The sequence below is a fragment of the Sceloporus occidentalis genome, unplaced genomic scaffold, assembly GCF_023333645.1.
Source record: "Sceloporus occidentalis isolate IW3139 unplaced genomic scaffold, rSceOcc1.0.p SCAF_2, whole genome shotgun sequence".
NCBI classification, from domain to species: Eukaryota; Metazoa; Chordata; class Lepidosauria; order Squamata; family Phrynosomatidae; genus Sceloporus; species Sceloporus occidentalis.
The window spans coordinates 253,858,171-253,878,501 of NW_028316982.1; the positions used below are offsets into that span (position 1 = coordinate 253,858,171).

The 20,331-nt window shown below is 40.8% G+C and overlaps 1 protein-coding gene across 5 annotated transcripts; it reads right to left on the reverse strand.

Moving 5' to 3' along the window:
* Positions 1-175: 175 nt before the first annotated feature.
* LOC149320014 (inhibitor of apoptosis protein-like) lies at positions 176-17,476 on the reverse strand. 5 transcript variants are annotated; one of them, XM_089512756.1, is made up of 9 exons: positions 17,306-17,476; positions 12,377-13,275; positions 12,161-12,260; positions 10,551-10,629; positions 7,128-7,176; positions 5,218-5,457; positions 2,853-3,104; positions 1,833-1,874; positions 176-877 (listed from the first exon to the last, which is right to left on the reverse strand). In XM_089512756.1, the coding sequence occupies exons 2-9, from the start codon at positions 13,233-13,235 to the stop codon at positions 684-686; spliced, it is 1,815 nt and encodes a 604-aa protein (XP_089368882.1). In that variant the 5' UTR covers positions 13,236-13,275; positions 17,306-17,476; the 3' UTR covers positions 176-683. The 5 variants fall into 5 exon arrangements, with proteins under 5 accessions (XP_089368882.1, XP_089368881.1, XP_089368879.1 ...); XM_089512755.1 differs by having other exon boundaries at positions 12,377-13,332; XM_089512753.1 differs by having other exon boundaries at positions 12,377-14,491.
* Positions 17,477-20,331: the final 2,855 nt, after the last annotated feature.

A 20,331-nucleotide genomic window follows, 5' to 3' on the forward strand; every position in this document is an offset into this window, starting at 1 on the left:
GTCCAGAAGGACCCAGAAACATGATGGGGAAATGCCCTAGAAAGCATTTGCAGGCAAAAACATTTGATTTTACAGGAACGGGTGCAACTGGGGTGTAATCCTCCTGAGTCTGTTGGTGGGCAGACCCCTAGCCTTCCACAATTGCCTACCATTGCTTTATGAAACAAGTCTGATAATAAATTTCAAAAACTTTATTTGCTGAACTTTTACCAATAAACAATGTTTATTATTTTGACATTTAGAAATAACATGCCATTGAGAAATAATATAAAACTCTTGGTGGTTATCTAATCTGCTCTGCAACCAGAACAGTTCCTGCATAGATGCTTAAGCTTTTATTTATAGTAAGAATCCATATAAAAGATATTTTGAACTAACAAAGAACAGCGATACTGGAGGTCAATTCTCCCATAAAAAGCTCCCAAAAGGTTCATAAATCATTCACAGCAATGTTTGAAAGACACCAGCTGCAATGAACTACGTGAGGTTGAACACCCCATCTTTAAAAAAAAAAATGCTGTTTCAAGGCACCGTGACATGGCCAGCTTGCCTGGATTAGCAGGCCATTCCAACACTGCACGAGGCTGACCCCAAAATTTTGCCCTAGAATTGTTTTACAGCCACTTTAGAGAGCATGGTGTCTTTAGTGAACTCTGAGCACAGATAAAAAAAGTACATGCCCTTCATGAGAGAAATGTCCGCACCGTACCCTTGATTGTTCCCCGGCATATGGGGCATTTTCTAAGGGAAGGGGCACATTCTTTACACACTACTAAATGGCCACATGGGATGAAAACAATGGACACTTCCTTGTCCATGCAAACTTTGCATGTTCTTTCTTCTTGCAGTCGTCTCAGCTGTTCTTCCATAGGCAGGCCTGTAGAGAAAAAATCCATTTACTATATATGGAAACATGCCTTTCTGAACTGCTAAGTTCATCTGCTTTGCAATAAAAAGTAATGTGATCACTACCATGTTATCAACACCATCTTTTCTAACCAGCCACCAATACAAGCTGAGGCATTCCAAGAGAAACAAAGAAACTTAAGCATCAGATCTACAGTGAGGCTTCTTGGTGAAAATGCCAAAAGATATAGCCACATCTTTAGACAGTTATTTCAAAAACAATGCATTCATTCAAAATTATATTCTGACTCATTTCCACTTTGAACTGTGAGTTTAAAAAAAAACTTTAAAAGCCCTCCTGTTTACACAAGTTTCAGTATGTACTTCAACATATTTCCTTGCAAGATACACATTTTTCTAAGCCTATTTTATCTTAAAATATACATTTTTGTACATGTTTGCTGAAATGCTTTATCACCTAATCAGGTTAAGTATCGTCCTGAGGGACAACCATGTTCCCATAAGCACATTAATGCACAGGGTTGTGAATTAAGTCAGTTCAAATAGAACTGCAAACCAGATGCAGAAGAGCATCCCTACTTAAAATTGAGCATATGAGCAGCTTCTTACAAGTTAGTTACAACTGCCTCTCTTTGGAGGGAAAAGATAGCCTGCACTCCAAACATGTATGGAGTTCACATATTTTCATATGATTTGAAGTGCAAAGTACACTGTACTTTCTTGTTGTAATAGGAGGCAGAGTGAAGTATAACTTACTGCCGTCAGGCCTTTAAAAATCTGAAAGGTCCAAGTAAACAGTTCATAAATTAGTTTCAAATTTTCCTTTGCTGTTTTAAGTGTTAAACAAAAAATATACAAAACTTTTTATCTCCCAGTGTGTTGCTGCTGAAAAGCATTTTGAACTTGTTTCAATACCCTCCTTACAAGTAAACATTATTCCAAACACTACCCAAGTTTATATTTACCTGAAACATCTTCTGCTGGAATGTATGTCATATTCTTCTCCACTATAAAAAAAATGATAAATCTTCTGTTACCCTGGGAGATCCATTATTTGAATTGGAGACACTGCAAATAAACTCTTAAAGATGTTCTAAAACTATTAGAAGTTTCCGTAAGCAATTAATTGGATTTCCTGTAGTAGCCAGTATATGTAACCACAGAACAAATACATGTATTTGTATATATACCCTGTATATGTAACCACAGAACAGCTGACAAGAAAGATATTATTGGCTTGACATTTACGTGTGAAAGGTGTATTTCAGCAGACTATATACACTCATCCCTCCACCTTCGCTGGCATTAGGGGCACAGGACCCCCATGAATGTGGAAAAACCACAAGTAACAAAAACACTGTTTTTACTTGAGAGAACACCTCTCTAGGAATCTTTAGGTCTTCCAGTGCAACTCTGTGGTCAACATCTGCCAGACATTGACCATAGAATTGCACTGGAGGAGTCGCCAATTTCTAGTGTTCTGTCTAGGACAGTGGTTCCCAACCTTCCTAATGCTGTGACCCTTTAATACAGTTCCTCATGTTGTGGTGACCCAAACCCATGAAATTATTTTCGTTGCTACTTCATAACTGTAATTAAATAGGTGTTTTCCAATGGTCTTAGGTGACCCCCATGAAAGGGTCATTCGACCCCCAAAGGGGTCCTGACCCACAGGTTGGGAACCACTGGTTTAGGAATCTTGAGGTCCTTCAGTGTGACTTGGTTAAAAGTGACCACAGAGTTGTGCTGGAGAACTTAGATATTCTAGAGAGAATATATTAATAAAATCCATGAATAATCAAAGCCACATAAGTTAAAGCACAAATGTGGAGGGACGAGTGTGTGTGTGTGTTATAATACATCTTTCACACATAAATGTCAAGCCAATAATATCTTCCTTTTGCTGTGAAGTTTAACAACACAAAGATGCCACCCCTCAAGAAAACAACAATCAAATGTTAACCAACACATTTTTGCAAACTCACCAAACAAGTCTTTGTATAACACTGGATCACATTCTTGTAAACAATTTCTGAATATGTTTGCAGCTTTGTTTCCTTTCACCAAGATGGTATCAACCAGTTCTCTTGCTTGCAGGGGTGTCTGGGTTTTTTGTTTAATAACTTGGTGTTCAAGGTCAGTTATTACTTTGGAGGTTAATAAACATTCCAGTATAGGAAGCACACATGTCAAGCGCTGAAACAACGCCATACGGTTCTTCCTGATTAAGGACAGATCTGAAATATAATAATGAAAAGATTATAAAAGTCACAGTAAATTTTACTGCATGCAAGATTATGAAACCTTTCCCCCCTCCTATTCCAACCATCCTACCTCAAAAAAGGTCCATAGGTTTTACAAAGGATTACACATATGATACTTTTTTTTTACAAGCCTAAACTTCCTTTTAGAACATGAACCATATTAATGTGTAATTCAGTACAGGAATAACCTGTTTGAGGTATTCATGAAATTTAAAAATATAAATGAATTTATTAACACAATAAATTTTTTAAAAACCCAAAGTGTCAAGATAAAAGAAAAATAGAAACCATTAACTGAAAAAAATCATTCATACTCCACTGCAAACAACTTAAACATGTTGCGTACACTCAGTGATAAACTGATTTACCACTCATTATAATTAGAAAAAATAGACACATAATTGCCAAGAATTATTAGGTGTTTTATACTAACAAAAACAAAGAAAATCCAAACTGCAAGTTCCATTGCAAAAGTTTAAAATGCTGTTGTGCAGCAACCATTCACTGAGTCTGAAGAATGGCTTACTGTCAGATCCAACTCAAGTAAAATCATTGGATCAGCTGGATTTACCTACATGTGGATGTATCGTCCAATTGATTCACAATGGGTCTACTCTAATGCGGGAATAATCAAACGGATTACAGCTGTATGTTTAGCAAACTGGCATCATTGCTGATCGATCCATGTCCTTACCAAAGCTATGTTTATTCTACACATAGTCAGCCCTTCATATCCATGGATTCCTTATCCACAGTTTCAACTATCCACATCTTGAAAATATTTTTAAAATGTATAAATTCCATAAAGTAAAACTCAATTTTACCATTTTTATATAAGGAATGCCATTTTACTATGCCATTGTATTTAATAGGACTTGATCACCCGTGGATTCTGATATCCATGAGGGGACCTGGAAACAAACCCCAGCAGTTACCAAGGGGACACTATACTTCATGTTCTTTCATGTTTATAATCTTTACTAAATTACTTTATATAAATAGAAAATCCTAGAGCATTCATATTTAGGGAGACCATATAGACAGGGAGACTGCCAATGCATAACAGGTGCTATAGACTATATTTCACTAGCAAAACCACCTCTGAGTATTCCTTGCCTAGGAAAACCCTAAGAAATTCATGGGATCCCTTAAGTCAACAGGCAACTTAAAGAAACGTACATACACATATACAAGAACTTTAAAAAGGATTGCCTTTTTATCAGATCTGCCTTACCAAAAACAAAGTACTGATGTGCCTGAACATTTGCAGTTCTTTCCCAAGTTGCTAAATAAAAGCCAGAAACATTTTTAAAGAAATGAGTATCTCGGCAACCCTTGAACCTGAGTCCAACACTTGATTAAGGCTGCAGAAAAAGTGAATATGCTTCCATGAAACTCATTTCCCTGTAGCAGGAAATAGTGTTTCTACATTATTCCACACATCGCACATTTGGAATACTGTTTCCAATGCTGGCCATTATCCTGGAGAGAAGTCCAGCAGTAAACACAATACCACTCCATACCTGAAGGGCTTTCGCATAAAAGTATTTCTCATGTTATCTAATGTGGGGGACCAGCAATCTTCTTTTTCCCTAATATGCCAGGGAGCAGTACTATATTTGTTCCCATCAGCTGCAACTCATTCTCTGTTTCCTGGAAACTTTCTTCAGACCAGCAAGCATCAGCTCACAGACTGACACTGGTCAATGGACCACTGTATAACTGACATAAAAAATGGGCTCTCTCCCCTACCTGAAACAGGACTACATTAAATGAGTTTAGGTTAAAGGAGGGTTGATTGGTTGACTATTAGAAAGTCTTCTTTACAGGAAGATCAGCTCAGCAATGGAATCAACTGCCTGGAGTGAGTGGGCTCTCCTTTGCTGGATGTCTCCATGCAGAAGCTGGACAGCCGTCTGTGCGGGAATAATCTAGTTTTGTGTTTTTTGCATTGAGCATGGGTTTCATATGCAAGGCATAAAATTTCTATAATCAGAGGAACTGCCCTAGAAACATCTGCAACAGAGGAAACCCCTCGTTGAGAGGAAAAGATACATTTGACTGTGCCATAAAGGTTTGTACGTACCTGATACCGATTCCTCCACCTGCATCTCCTTCTCCTCTTCCTTTTCTTCCTCTGCAGTAATGAGGTCAGACACAAGATCATTTATGTTTTTGTAATTCTCCCCAGTTGTTAAGATTTTACTTTGAACAGTCTGCTTGACCAGTCTTCTTCTGAATCCCATCTCCAAGGCAGCTTCAACCACTGGGGTTTTCATGATGACTGCATCTTCTGAACCATTTTCACCAGGCTCAAAATGAATAACTACTCAGAGAAAAAAATATGGCTTTACTACTTTAAATATGGGTGTAGTTTTCATTAAAAACAGGCAATGAGACATCACTACTGCACCAGATTCTACATCAAAGGTTGTGTAAGAAAAAAAGTTTTAATTCTATAAAAAGGGGTCCTCTTAATTGATTATGCACAGACATTTATTTTAAAGACTTTTCAGTACTAATGGAAATTGCATAGATGTCTTATTCCACGTTAAAGCACCAGTCCAGAGTACTACCATCTACTTTGACTGGCCCCAGTTATCTCAGGCTATGGCTTTTCCTCATCTTATTACCAGAGATCTTTTTAGCTAGACATATGACAAACTGAATCTGGGAGCTTATACATGGATAGCATGTGCTCAGTTACTAAACTCTGAGACATTCATTAAAGCAGATGGTGAAAACCTGTGGATTTCCAGCTATTATTAGACCACAGCTCATATCAGCCTGAACAGGACAGGCAATCATGAGGAATTATGGCAGTTGCAATCCTACAATTTCTAGGGGATCACCTGTTCCCTATTCCTATCTTTAAAAGTAGACTCCAGCTCTTCTTCATAAGCAGCAGAACTGCCACCTCAAGCTGCAAAATACAACACCTGAGCATAACTGGCTCCCTATGCTAGGCAGTAGAATTTGGTGTCTAACATTACAGTTTTAATAGCAATAGCAACAGAAAGTACATTTCTATACCTCTTATCAGTGCACTTAAGCAGTCCCTAAGCGGTTTACTTTATGTAAGCTAATTGCCCCCAACAAGCTGGATACTCCTTTTAGCGACCTCGGAAGGATGCCAGGCTGAGTCGGCCCTTAGCCGGCATTTAACTCACAATCTTGTGCTTTGTGAGTGAGTGGCTACAGAACATTTTAAAACGTGTTTGAACTGTATAAAGGGGGGGGGGGGGTTTAAAGCCAAAACCAGCTGTTACAGGGACACCTTTACTTTTGATACACCTAAGGGCAGGCAACCTAGTACCATCTGCATGTTTTGCAAGGCTACTCAAAAGAGCTTTCCCCACCAGGGGGCCCCAGAAGTTTAAACCTGCTGACAGATATAACTTTGGTTATCCAATTCACTGATGAATCTGAAAAGAACTTGAAACACTGAGTGTGTTTTCATGGAGTTGCTCCCTGGTTGTTTATTTAGCCTTTTTTGCTAGTGCTTTATATAACTACTGGCCTGTCATTTATGCTTTTTGATGATTTGGTTATTGTTCTTATAATACTCATTGGAAACCACCTGGGAAGTTCATTCCTGGTAAAAGTGAAAAGGACAGAAGTGATTATTCCCAGCCAAGAAATCACATTGGCTGCATCCACATGGCGGAAATAATCTGATTTGACACCACTTGAACTGTCATGGCTTCATGCTATGGAATTCTGGGAATGGTAGTTTCTTGTTGCTCTGGTGCCACCATAAACTACCATTCCCAGAATTCCATAGCATGGAGCCAAGGCAGTTCAAGTGGTGTCAAACCAGATTATTTCTGCCATGTGGATGCAGCCATGGTGGACCAAGTGAAAGTGAGCTCACATCCCAGTCATTCAGAAAGGTGAGGCACTGAGAACAGAGCAACAATAACTAAAATCACATTTTGAAACAAACATCAACACAGTAGCAAGTGGGGAAAAAATCCCACAGGAAATTCCACTTACTTGGTGGACCAGTGTTTTCATCCACAGGGGTATCTGAAGTGGATAACAGCTACAAATCACAAAGGAAGAAGTCTTTCAGAAAGAAAGCATTTTTGCATGCATGAAACAATACTTTGTGCAAATACAACGAGTTTACTACCTGTTAAATGGCTTTAAAATTTTTAGATTGTAAGCTTGAGGGCAGGGAACCGTCCAATTAAAAAGATTGTATGTACAGCGCTGTGTAAATTTACAGCGCTTTATAAATAAATGTTAATAATAATAATAATAATAATATTCTCATCCTAAACACCTCTTTGCAGCCTCTCTCAAATACAACAAGAATGGCCTTAAGCATTCTACCCTATAAATAAATAAATAAATAATAAAAGCTTTATTTTTATACCGCCCTTCTATCAATCAGGGCGGTGTACAACATAAACACAGGATACAGTGCAATAATAATAAAATTACATTAAAATTACATTAAAATACCATTTTCTAGCCAGTTCACCATTGCCGTCAGAGGGGGAGACTAACTAGGACTTATTTCGGGGAATGCTTGCTTGAACAGGAAGGTTTTTAGTTCCTTCCTGAACTGTGCCAGGGAGGTGGCCGAGCGGAGCTCTATGGGCAGCGTATTCCAGAGGGTCGGGGCCGAGATGGCGAATGTCCTCCTCGCAGTGGAGGATAGTCTTGCCCCTGGGACCCTCAGTAGCTGCTGCCCAGATGTTCTGAGTGTGCGGGGCGGATTGTATGGGGAGAGGCGGTCCTCAAGGTATCCTGGGCCCAAGCCATGTAGGGCTTTATAGGTTATAACCAACACCTTGTATTGCGCCCGGAAGCGAATGGGCAGCCAATGCAGATCTTTAAGTACAGGTGTTATATGACTGGCCCTGGGTATACCAGTGACCAGTCTGGCTGCCATGTTCTGTACCAATTGTAGCTTCCGGGTTTGGTACAAGGGTTGCCCCATGTAGAGCGCATTGCAGAAATCCAGTCGAGAGGTTACCAGAGCATGTACCACTGTTTCAAGGTCCCTCTGGCCCAGGTAGGGACGCAGTTGGCGGATCAGCCGAAGCTGATAACAGGTGCTCCTGACCGTCGCATCCACCTGAGATGTGAGGTGGAGCGACGAGTCAAGGAGCACCCCCAAACTGCTTACTGAGTCCTTTACGGGAAGCGTGATCCCATTCAGGACAGGTGGAACCACCGCCATCCCTGGGCCAGGTGAACCTATCACGAGCACCTCCGTTTTCTCTGGATTCAGACTGAGTCGGTTTTCCCTCATCCAGCCCATTACTGACTCCAGGCACGCCACAAGAGGAGAGACGCCATCCCTAGTCACTGCATCAGTCGGAGACATAGAGAAGACTATTTGGGTGTCATCAGCGTACTGATAACCCCGCGCTCCCACGACCTAGCAGATGTTGTTAGACTGCCTCTCCCATTAACCTCAGTCATGATAGCCAATGGTGAAGTATAATGTCAGTGGCAATCCAACAAGATCTGGAGGGCCATAAATTGTCCATCTTTGCTGTGTGCCATATACTGTTTGACAGAATGACTAGTAATGTTAGGATCAGTCCCCAAGCCACTTTCTTGTCACAAGGAACACCCTCTTTTAAGCAGAAGGAAGGCCCAAGGGCTATCTATCTGCATGTGCCATACCTGTTTCATCCACATAATACTGTCATCTACAAGTAGAAGACGACCTTGTTTTTTGAAACGAAAATCTGTAATTTAATTCTACAATTCTGAATATCCGCTATACCAAGTATAGTAACAGAATAGGTACAGAAGTGTAATAAAAATAATTCTCAGCTGCACAAGCCTCTTTAAATGTGTGGTTTATCAAATAATTTTCAGCAGCCTGCTCAGCTGACCTTTTAGTCAAGCAACTCACTCAAAGCATCTCAGGAAATCCCCTCAATTGCCTTGCAATACTGAAACTGCAGTTCCCTCAGGCTCACTCTAAGCATCATATGCTCTCTCAGTGATCACCGTGCCCTTCTTCCATATAATTAAATTAAGGCACATGCTGCAGTCACACCTCTATTTATAGCAGCAGGAGTCAACCTCCAGCCACCCACCTCACACACAGAAGGCCACATTCTCTTGGAGGCCAGTCTTTCAAGACCTCATGCCAGTAGTGACTAGGGTGAGAGCCATCTCACACCCACTCTAGAACAGAGGTGGGAACTGTTCTGCCCTCCAGAAATTATTGCACTGCAACTCCCAGATGCCCTAGTTACCAATGGTGAAGAACGCTGGGAATTTAACAACACATGGAGGACAAATGATTCCCACCTCTGCTCTAGGGTCTAGATCAGTGTTTCCAAAAACTCTGTTTCTCTCGATGTTTTGTACTTCAACTCCCCGAAGCCCTAGCCAGTTTGGCCAACAATCAGGAATTTTGGAAGCTGAAGTCCAAAACATCTGGAGGATTAAAGTTTAGAAAAAGGTGATCTAGATCAAGTTGGCAAAAGCCCTCCATTTTTGTGGTTCTCATCCACTCCAAACTAATTTGACTCTTGTGGAAGCCTTCAGGAGTGGGAATTCAACTTTTAAATACATAGGAGGAACCCATCCCTATGCTGTTTTTAAATACTTGTTTTTTCAAAACCAGAATGGGCTTTCTGCCCACTTCCAGTTTTGTTTTGTTTTTCTTTTGGCAATCCATGTAACCTTCAAAAGGTTTCAAGAGCAGAAAATCCTCCTCAGACCCACCAGAGTTGCCAATTTTGTTTCTAAGAGGAACAGACAGGGGACAATGTAGATCAGGAATGGTTTTAAGATTCTCTTCCCAGTTTTTGCTACATACAAAACTCTCTTCTCCTTTCCCTTTCCTCTCTCATTCTCTTCCTTTTTGCCTTTCCTGCTTGTCAAAGGCTTACTAAGTACCTCCAGACCATCATAATCCAGCCACTGCTGCAAGAAAGCATTGAACTTGGGATGCACTATGGATGAGATGGTTACAGTATCCTTCCAAATAAAAGCACCTTAGTCTGGCCTGCAAGGTCAAAACTGCCTGTCTGTTGGCAGCTGGTAGTAGAGATGTCAGGATGTATGTGCTCATGCACCAGGGCCAGCATGCAGTAAGGTCAAATTATAGCTACTCTCACCATGAACACAGTCAATATATATAACCGATTAAATGCTCTTCCAAAATGCTTCAAAGCTGTCAATATGTAAAAAAACTATAATCCTACACACATTAAGAGAATTGTGCTGGCAGTGGAAAACAAAGCAGCATTAAGCACAGGGTTCGTTTCCTTGCTTGACCACAAAAACCCACTGGGTGACCTTGGGTAACTCACATTCTCTCAAACTCAGGAAGGCAAGGGCAAATCCCCTTTGAACAAACTCTGTCAAGAAAAACCTATGGTAGGTTGGCCTTAAGATCACAATAAGCCTGACTGGAAGGTACACAACAAGAAGTACCTGTTCTAGAAGATGAGGGAATCTTGCTTGAACATGACGGACAAACTCCTGCCCTTTCCTGTGAATCAGATACTCGCACCTGTAATATAAAAATGCATCAAGATTTACTTTTACTGTACTGGCAGACAGAATAAAAAATAAAACAAAATAATAAATCTTAGGGTATTTAAGCAGATAGCTCCCAAAAGAAAACTAGATTAGAGAAACTGTGTTAGCTATTAACCGAATCAGTTACAGATGCCCAACCTGAATCTCAAAGTAACGTATCTTTTTGTGCTGCTAATGGACTTCAGATTTTATTTACTGGGCTTTACAGCTGTTTGTCTCACAGAGCCCACCTGACGGGAGGAAAGAGTGGTCTGCCTGCATGGATATCTCTCCATACCATCTTAACTGAGGGCAGCAGCAGCATCTTGACAAAATGCACGCCTGTGATTAACACTGTCATATAATTCTTTCTCTGGTGTAATTTTAACACCTTGCCTGATGAAGAAGTCAGTGGAACTTCCAAAGCTCGCAACATGCATTTTCTGCGTTTTGGTTGTCTGTTTTGTGGATTTTGGATGTTATTGTTAGATGAAATCATGTTAGTTCTGAAGAACCTAGGGATTATTTTTGCATATTTGTTGAGTCCCTGGAATCATGAATTCGTACAAACAACATCCTAAGCTGAGAACAGGTAATTTATGATTCATATGCAAACTCCTAAGATTATAACCACATTCCATTAGACTATTTCAGTTTCATTAATTTGCTTAAAAGTGAAAAATCCATCAAAAGCAACAACCAATAGTTAAACATCAGGGATTTGGATTTTAGAAGTAGCCAGTAACTTAAGCAAGGGTTAAGTTGATCCAAAGGTTACACTATTCTACTAAACATTCATTCTGTGGTTTTGTCAAGTTTCTGAGACTCCCATGTTTGTAAAAGTACAGTATAGTACTCATTACCTCTTATGGAATTGTTGGAATGATGCATAAGGCGAGATTTATACTTAAGTGTGGTTCTATTTATATTTTAAAGTGCCCTTTAAGTGACAGCAGAAAAGACTGACAGGATCACACCAAGAGTTTCATGTGTTCTAGCATCTTGCTTCCTGAAGTGGCTAACTAGATGACTCATTAACGAAAGTAATTTTTTCAAACGTATATACTTCTGAAAGTCAATATGCAGGGCATGAAGGCCATGGATCTCTCTCATTAGCTTCCCTGCAATATATATTCAATAGCATGTTACACAGGTGCAGCATCATACGGGAGTGGGAACTAAGGACCCATTAAGGCCACCTTCAGAACATTCATGCTGGATTACTTCCAGTAGACAAATCCAATTCCTGAATAACTGGTGAGAATAACTAACTCCAGAAACATGTTTCATGACTACTGGTCCTCCATGCTATATTTGCTTTTGAAGCTGAGTCTGCGATGTAAGATGATCCACTGACTCTGAATGCACAGCAAACTAATGTAGAAGACTAAGTATTTTACACAAAAAAAAAACCGCTCAGGGAAATCCCTCTAAAAGAGAAGATTAGTTTGTCTTTTAACTGAAAATGGCAGCAAGCATGGGAGCACATTTTATTTCTGCTATAAACGAATTATTAAACATACCTTGGAAACCATTTAGCATGTTCCTCCCATGGATCATCCCCAGACTCCCAACACCTGAGTCCTCCATCGCAGCAGAAACACTTGACATCATCATTGCGGCCTTCAAAAGAAGTGCACAAAGTATGTTTTTAAAAACACAAACAAATTTCAAAAAAGTCATAGGTTCTTCAAAAATTTAAACAGCATCGAAATCATGAAGAAGAACAGTTCTCTTACCTACATAATAAAAGCCAGCATCTGCAAGCCGCTGTGGCTGAACTGGAACTGTCATTGGCCAGTTTTTGAAAGTGCCAACACGTGCTACATAGGTTTGCATGCTTAGACTGGAGACTGTGAAGCTGGTCTGGTCTTGAGCTTGTTCCGCAAAATGGCAATTCGGAAAGTGCCTCCGATGTTCCGACATGGCATTATCCTTTGGCTCCCAGTTACTCAGCTGACCACCACAGGCAAAACAAGCCACTTTATCTGCAGGCCCTATGTAATAAAACCCAGCTTTTGCCAAAGATGAAGGTGACAGAAATGTCAGGGGCCATGCCTTGAATGTGTGCAATCTGACTTCCTCTGTGCTCATTGCAGTGTTGGCAACTTTAGGTCTCAAGTGTGACAGATCTTCTGCTGGCCTAGATATGAGCGGACTCTGGGGAAAACTGGAAAAGCTTCCACTGAAATATCCAACTTGATCCAAAGTTGGTGTTTGTGTTGGAGAACGGGAAGAACGTCCAACAAAGGAAGACGGAGGTGAAAAGGCAGAATAAAATGAAGACCCAAGATTGTTCAGTGAAGTGAGATTCTGAACAAAACTGCAACTGGGATACAGCTGTCTATGCTTATCCATGGGATTGTCACCTTTTTTCCAGTTGTCCAACATTAAGCCACAACTGTAGCATTTCACTTTGTCTTTTACACCGGTATAATAGAAACCAGCACGGGCAAGACTCCTTTCAGACACTGGTCCATGCAGAGGGAAAGTTGAAAACGTAGACATCCTATAGAGTTCACACGACAGATCATACTTCAGTTCACTAATATTCGCAATGTTCTTCAATCTGGCCGCAAAAGTGTCAAAAGTGCTCATTATGATGAAGCAGGATAGGAGAAGGGGACGAATCTGAAGCCTTGGAGATAGTTTTATGCAAGTGTGATTAACTTCCAAGCCATAATAAAACAAGAACCTGAAAGTGAAACATTACATCCAATTCCTTATTTTAAAAACCCCATTTAAAGTGTCTTAATTATTCAGCATTTTGTCCTTGTCACTGAACAATTACTTTCTTTTCCACAAGCTACTCTTAGACCAATATCACATATCACTGTTATTGTATAGCACTATTATTCCACTATCTGCTATGGCTGCCTTCTGTGGAATTCTGGGATTTGTAGTTTAGTGAAGCCTAAGAGTTCTCTGGCTGCTAATTCTAAAGGCTCCTCCCTAAACTGTAAAATCCCAGGATTCCACAGGAAGAGGCCGTAGCAGTTAAATTGGAAAATAGCACTGTAATAGTGTAATGTGTTACTGTCAAACTACTAGTCCTCTCTACTCGCAATAGTGTCTCCATTCTTACTTTTATTTTAAAAGGGATGGGTGGGATGGAGACACAAAGCAGCCTAGAAATAAAGGAAATACCATGAAGAAACTGAGGCCTCAATCCTAACCATGTGTACTTAGACATGAGCCCTACTGAAAGCAAAGGACGTCCAAGAAAACACATTAGGAGCAGGTGTCATTCTCAGTTTTCAAAGTGAAGTGCCAGACTTTATGATACTGAGGAAAAGTCAACTTAAATAAGGTATATGCATTTTGACATTTCTCCTTATGAAATAAAAACTGTTATTTAAATATAATTTTTTTTGAAATGCATCTTTCCTCACCAAGGTGATATTCAAGGCCTTCTCCTCACACCAACTATGGAACTATTAAGGCAAGGGCCATCTCTGCCAGCAACTATGAACTTGCTTTGGACACTAACCATCTCTGCATTGCCCTGGACTACTTAGTTCCTTACGTTGCCACTAAATCTTTCAGCATAATTTTAACCAGGTTGCTTCAATATTATTAAATTATTATTGGATTTAACACAACAATGCAGCTTTGTAGGGGGGAAATCTATTCTGATGTACTTGTTCCCTAAGGAAAGATAGCAGGTCATGCTTATTAGAAGTTCTCCTTGATAGTGGTCTGAGTAATTATTCTTGCAGAAAACTATCTCCAAGGCTTCAGAGTCGAGCCCCTTTCAAGGGACTTAGGCAGCCATGCTGCAATATGGGAGTCACGAGGAGAAACTGGTAATAATATCAAATGTGATAAACACAAGGGGTTTCACATTACAAGACCTGCATAAAAAGAAAAAGATATGCATCAGGTTCTTAAGAACAGAGTACTGTAAGTCACATGCTGTTATACAAGGGAAATAAAGTCTTAAACTTCATTCCACACAGTAATATCTTTTTGGACAGAAATTTAACATCTTGTCTATAGTTATAGTTACAAGGGGCTGGTACTCATCAGAAGCTGTTTTAGCTCACAAAATGTCCACTGTGCCTAAACTTTAAAAACACTAAACTATCGACATCAAGCGGTTCAGGTGGCTGCACAGCCCTGGTCAAGACTTGCTACAAAAATGGTCAAAAATACTGGCAAAGATGGAAAGCTAAAAGAATAAGTGGCTCATCTGTAAGTGTGATTCTTCGAATGGCCATCTGTGAAATCACACAGGAGCAGAATAACTCATGTGTGTGCAAGTCACAAAGAGCTATATTTGGCAATACCAGTTCTCATGTACTGAGCAAACCGGTCTGTCCTTCTCAGCTATTTATTTCATTACTCCTAACACAAAGAAATTGCACTAATCTCCTTATGCCTAGACAAGAGCACTAAGTGCTGAAGGAGACAACTTATTAGACTCCAGTATGTGCAAGGATTCCCCTAAACCAGTGATTCCCAAACTCAGGCCTTCCAGGTGTTTTGGACTTCAGCTCCCAGGATCCCAAAGAGGCTTCTGGGAGCTAAAGTCCAAAACACCTGGTTGACCAGAGTTTGGGAATCATTGCCTCTAAATCAACATCTACATGTACATGGAAAGCTTCCATATCACTCAATATGTCAAGTCTTCCACAGTGAAAGAGAATTTGAAATACAAACAAGGCACGTTTTGTTTAATGTGATCTGAGGGGGGTGTCTTTTTGCCACATGGAGGTCAATGCCTCCAATTGAGCAGGTTATTCAACCAGTGCAAAAAGGTCTTCAGGAGGAGTCATTGCTCAGAGTTGAAAATGCTTTGTAAGCAGGAGGTCCTAGGTTCAACCCTGACATTTTCAGGTTGGACTGTAAAAAGCCGGCCCAAATCTTTCCAAGAGTCCCATCATTTCACCTGCACAGCACTTTCTTTTCAACTCTAGAGCAAACCACCAGGACAACAACAGCCTCTAATCTATTTTTTCCCACCCTCATAGTAATTCTGCATAGTCCTCTTGAAGAAGGCACAGCACATTCCCATTTGTGCCAGGAAGCACAAGCTCTCATTTAGCTTATCAGTGAGGGCAGGCAAGCGCAATAGGATGGTGTTCTTTGGGCTTTTCAGAGGAGGGACTTACCCTCAGCCCAAACATATTTGCAAGCGGGTAGCACTGCTCTTGCAACCTGCCTGGTCTGATGGTGACCCAAGTGGGAGACTCAAAGCTTCGTCCTAACAATCTTAGGATAGTTGCTGGCTGCGTCTGCCCTGCAGAAATAGTCCACTTTGACACCACTTTCGCCGCCATGGCTCAATGCTAGGGGATTCTAGGAATTGTAGTTTGTTGTGGCACCAAAGCAAAGCTTTGTTGTCGTTGTTGTGTGCCTTCAAGTAGTTTCTGAATTATGTCGACCCTAAGGCAGTGAACCTGTCTCGGGGGTTTTCTTGGCTGTTGCCATCATCCCCTGAGGCTGACAGGATGCGGCTGCAAGAGAGTGATCCATCTCCCCAGCCAGATTTGGGGCATCTTTCGTTTTTCTCCATTAGCCCCCTTCCCATTCACTCCCATCATCATGAAATGGAGAGTTATGGAATCTCAAGCTGGAAAGATGAAAACGCTTACATAAGGACCACTCTGTTGTGACACTACACACACACACACATAAACCATTTACATAAGGACCACTCTGCTGTGACATTTTTGTCTATATACACACATTAACCGACCACACAGTCACATTGTTCTTGCTCCTTTACACACCTCAGAAAGATGTTTCAAGAGAACGCTTAACATTAACTCCCTTGAGGGAGAAGTCAGCAAAAGAAAGGAAACAGAGAGCCATGGTTTGAGGACTGGACTACAACTCTGTAGACCAGGGTTCAACTTAGCCATTGGAAGCCCACTGGTCACACTCTCTCAGCCTCAGAGGATGGCAATGGCAACCCCCTCTGAAAACAAGCCTTGCCAAGAAAACCCAACGTTGGTCTGCTGCTGGTGCTGCTGCTGCTGCTGCTGCAAGAAATAATAGCAATAACAGCAACAACAAGAACTAATAATTATGTTCCTTCGAGTCATTTCTGACTTATGGGAACTCTGAGAAATTATTATCATTATGATATGTCCCTTCAACATGGGGGCTCTAGGGAGAAACAACAACAACAACAACAACTAATAATAATAACAACAACAACAATACATTCCTTCATTTCTGATTTATAGTGATTCTATGGAGAAATAACAATAACTAATAATATTATTCCTTCCAAGTTATTTCTGACTTACGGGGCTCTCATGAGAAATTATTATTATTATTATTATTATTATGATTTAAAGGAAACCTTTTAAATGAATATAAACTCACCAACTCCACTCAGAAAGACCGCCAACGGTTTGTCCCTACTAAAGAGAATGAGACCCCCCTTTTGTCGCTAAGACCCGCCCCCAAGAGGGCGTGGCTTTCGCGCCATAGAGGCCCCACCCACTTAATTTCCCTCACTTCAAACTCACCAAAGCTTCAGAAAGACCCACGAACGAGGCCCCTTTGGACGTTAAACTCCGCCCACAAGGCTTACACGTCACTGAAAAGCCCCGCCCACTTCCCTCCCTTCAGTCCCTTCCCCCCCACCACCAACTGAATGGGGGGTTGAAAAAGAGTCACCTCGAAAGCGAGAGTGCGCACGCGCAACTACTTACCGGCCGTCGCCTCACATATATCGACCCTTCTTATTCCTATACAAAGAGGGAGGAGAGTGAAGCGCGAGGCGAAGCGCGCGCGCGAGTGGGCTCCCAAAGGAGCCCCGCCCTTCCTTTTTAAAGAACTGAAAGACAGTAAACGGAAAGTCCCGTCACGCTAAGCCCCGCCCACCACCTCCTCCTCTTCTTGGTTTCCTTTTGCGGGGAGGGCGATGGCGCGCATGCGCATGGGAAGAATGACTGCATGAGGGGATATCTGTCCCTCGGTTTGCCAACAGAGTCTGCCTAGACGACAGTAGTCCCAAACTGTGCCCTTTAAAAGACTCTGGACTACAGCTCCCAGGAGCCTCTGCCCTGTTGGCCAATAGCCTGGGATTCTGGGAGCTGAAGTCCAAAACAATAATAAATAATCATAATAATAATCATAATAGATTTATTTTTACCCCGCCCCTCTGTCAAAGACATGACAATGTCCAATGCCCCAATTGTTCCCTCCCTCCCCTAAAACAGTATTAAACACATTAACTATTAAAAACAAATACATTTAAATAATCCCTTGAAGAGCACCATTTGGGGACCACTGACTTAGAATAATAATAATAATAATAATAATAACAACAACAGATTTATTTACGTCCAAATTATTTACTTTCCAAAAGGATCAAGGCGGATTACAAAAATTTACAAAAATAAAGGCATGTACACAACTAAAAATGACACATCCCCTTATTCCTTACCTCAGCTAAACAAGACTATAAATACAAATTAAAATTAATTTAAAATACACACAATTTTAAATAGGCAAGATTCACAGGAGTTTAAAGAGACCCCCCCCAAGGGCCACCCAGTCCGACCCCCCCGTCTTCTGCCATGCAGGAATACACAGTCAAAGCACCCCTGACAGATGGCCGCCCGGCCTCTGTTTAAAAGCTGTTTGACAGGAGCACGCTGCCTCAGAGAGTGATGGAGTCTCCTTCATAAATCCATAGATAAAGCACCCAGGGATTCATACGACTGACTGTGTCATATTTTAATTTCTGATTTTTAAACCGCAGATTGAACCACGTTCAGTACTGCGGGCGAACATACATGCTGAACTTTCTTTTAATCGCTTTTAACTCCGTGCAAAAAATGCAAATCCAAATTCAACAAAACAATCCCTGAAGATGCCAGCCACAGATGCCGGCGAAACATCAGGAATAAACTCTTCTAGAACATACAACATAGCCCAAAAAACCCACAAAAAACTATGGGTGCCGGCCGTGAAAGCCTTCAACTTCAAAAATTAGATTATAATATTTGGGGGGGGGGGGGGAGAGATGGTAAACTATTGTAAATTTTAAAATCCTTTCCCTTTGATTAAATAAACAATGAGACTATTATCTGTGCAACACAAACAGTGGCATCCCTAGGATTGGTGTCACTCATTAGTAAGTAATACTTTTTTTCACTAATGTCACTTGCAAATCATAATTCCCATATGCCACTGAATGTGATGCTAATAGTTGTGACATAAACAACTAGCAAAATTAAAACGATGCCTTCAAATCACGATATCATAGGCACAGCCTAAATGTATTTACATGTACGTAGTGAACAGATGTATTTACATGTACGTAGCAAAGTATTTACACGTAAATAGTAAAGGAAAAGAAAAATTAAAAATATATATTTTTAAAAATACAATAATAATAAAAATATTATTATTATTGTATTTTATGATGATATAGTTAGGGGGCAGAAAAGAATAGAATGTATTTTAATGTATGCTGTATATTTTATATTGTATTTTGCTGATGAGGTAAGCCACCTCGATCCTCTGGGAGAGCTGGAATAAAAAAACATTATTGTTATTGTTATTATTATTATTAAAAAATCAAACTTTTTTTAAATTAAAATTTTGAAATTTGAATTTTTAAAAAAATCCAGGGCCTCTCCTTTCTCCTCCCACTGAGCTTCACCCCACTCCCACCATCTCTTAAAGCAATGGTCCCCAAACTGTGGTTCTTTAAGAGATTTTGGACTCCAGCTCCCAGAAGCCTTAGCCATGTTGGCCAATAGTTTGGGATTCTGGGAGCTGAAGTCCAAAACCCCTTAAAGAGCACAGTTTGGGGACCACAGCCTTGAAGCATTTTAAGAGAAGCAGGTGAATGCCACAGCCTCTTTCTACCAAAAGGTAGGTTTTTGAGGAGCAGTGGTGTCACCACCCTTCAGGGTGTCACCTGTTGCGGTCCACATCCTCCACGCTCCTCTATTGACGCCACTGTACACAACCTCCTACCACCGCTTCCCAAGGCACAATGGGATCTGGCAGAGTGATGCTTCGTGATTCATCACTCAAGGACACGAATCACTCTTCCTTGCACCTTCTGTTGGGAACCCCTACTCTAGCTGGAGTTCCCCACATTGAGGAGCAGGATGGATTGGATGGCTGACGGGGCTCCTTCCAGCTGTACAATTTTGTAATAAATCTCTTCCTGAGCAGCTTTTGACTGCATAGACCATGAAAGGCTATGGGATGCCCTTAAAGACATGGGAGTGCCAACACATCTGATAGTCCTGATGAGGAATCTGTACTCAGGACAAGAGGCTACTGTCAGAACAGAACACAGAGAAATAGAATGGTTCCCAATTGGCAAAAGGGTCAGACAAGGCTGTATCCTTTCACCCTATCTGTTCAACTTGTATGCAGAACATATTGTAAGAAAAGCAGGCTTGGACACAGAAGGAGGAGGAGTGAAAATAGGAGGAAGGAATATCAACAATCTAAGATACGCATATGACACCATACTACTAGCAGAAAACCTCAAAGACCTGGAACACCTGCTAAGGAAGATCAAAGAGGAAAGTGCAAAGGCGGACTTAATGTTGAACATAAAGCAAACAAAAATGATGACCTCCAAGTTCAACCCAGACAATGAAGAAATAGTAAAAGAATTCCCATGGGTGGGATCAAACATTGACAGAAATGGAGACTGCAGTCAGGAAAATAGAAGAAGATTAAGAATGGGGAGGGTGGCTATGAA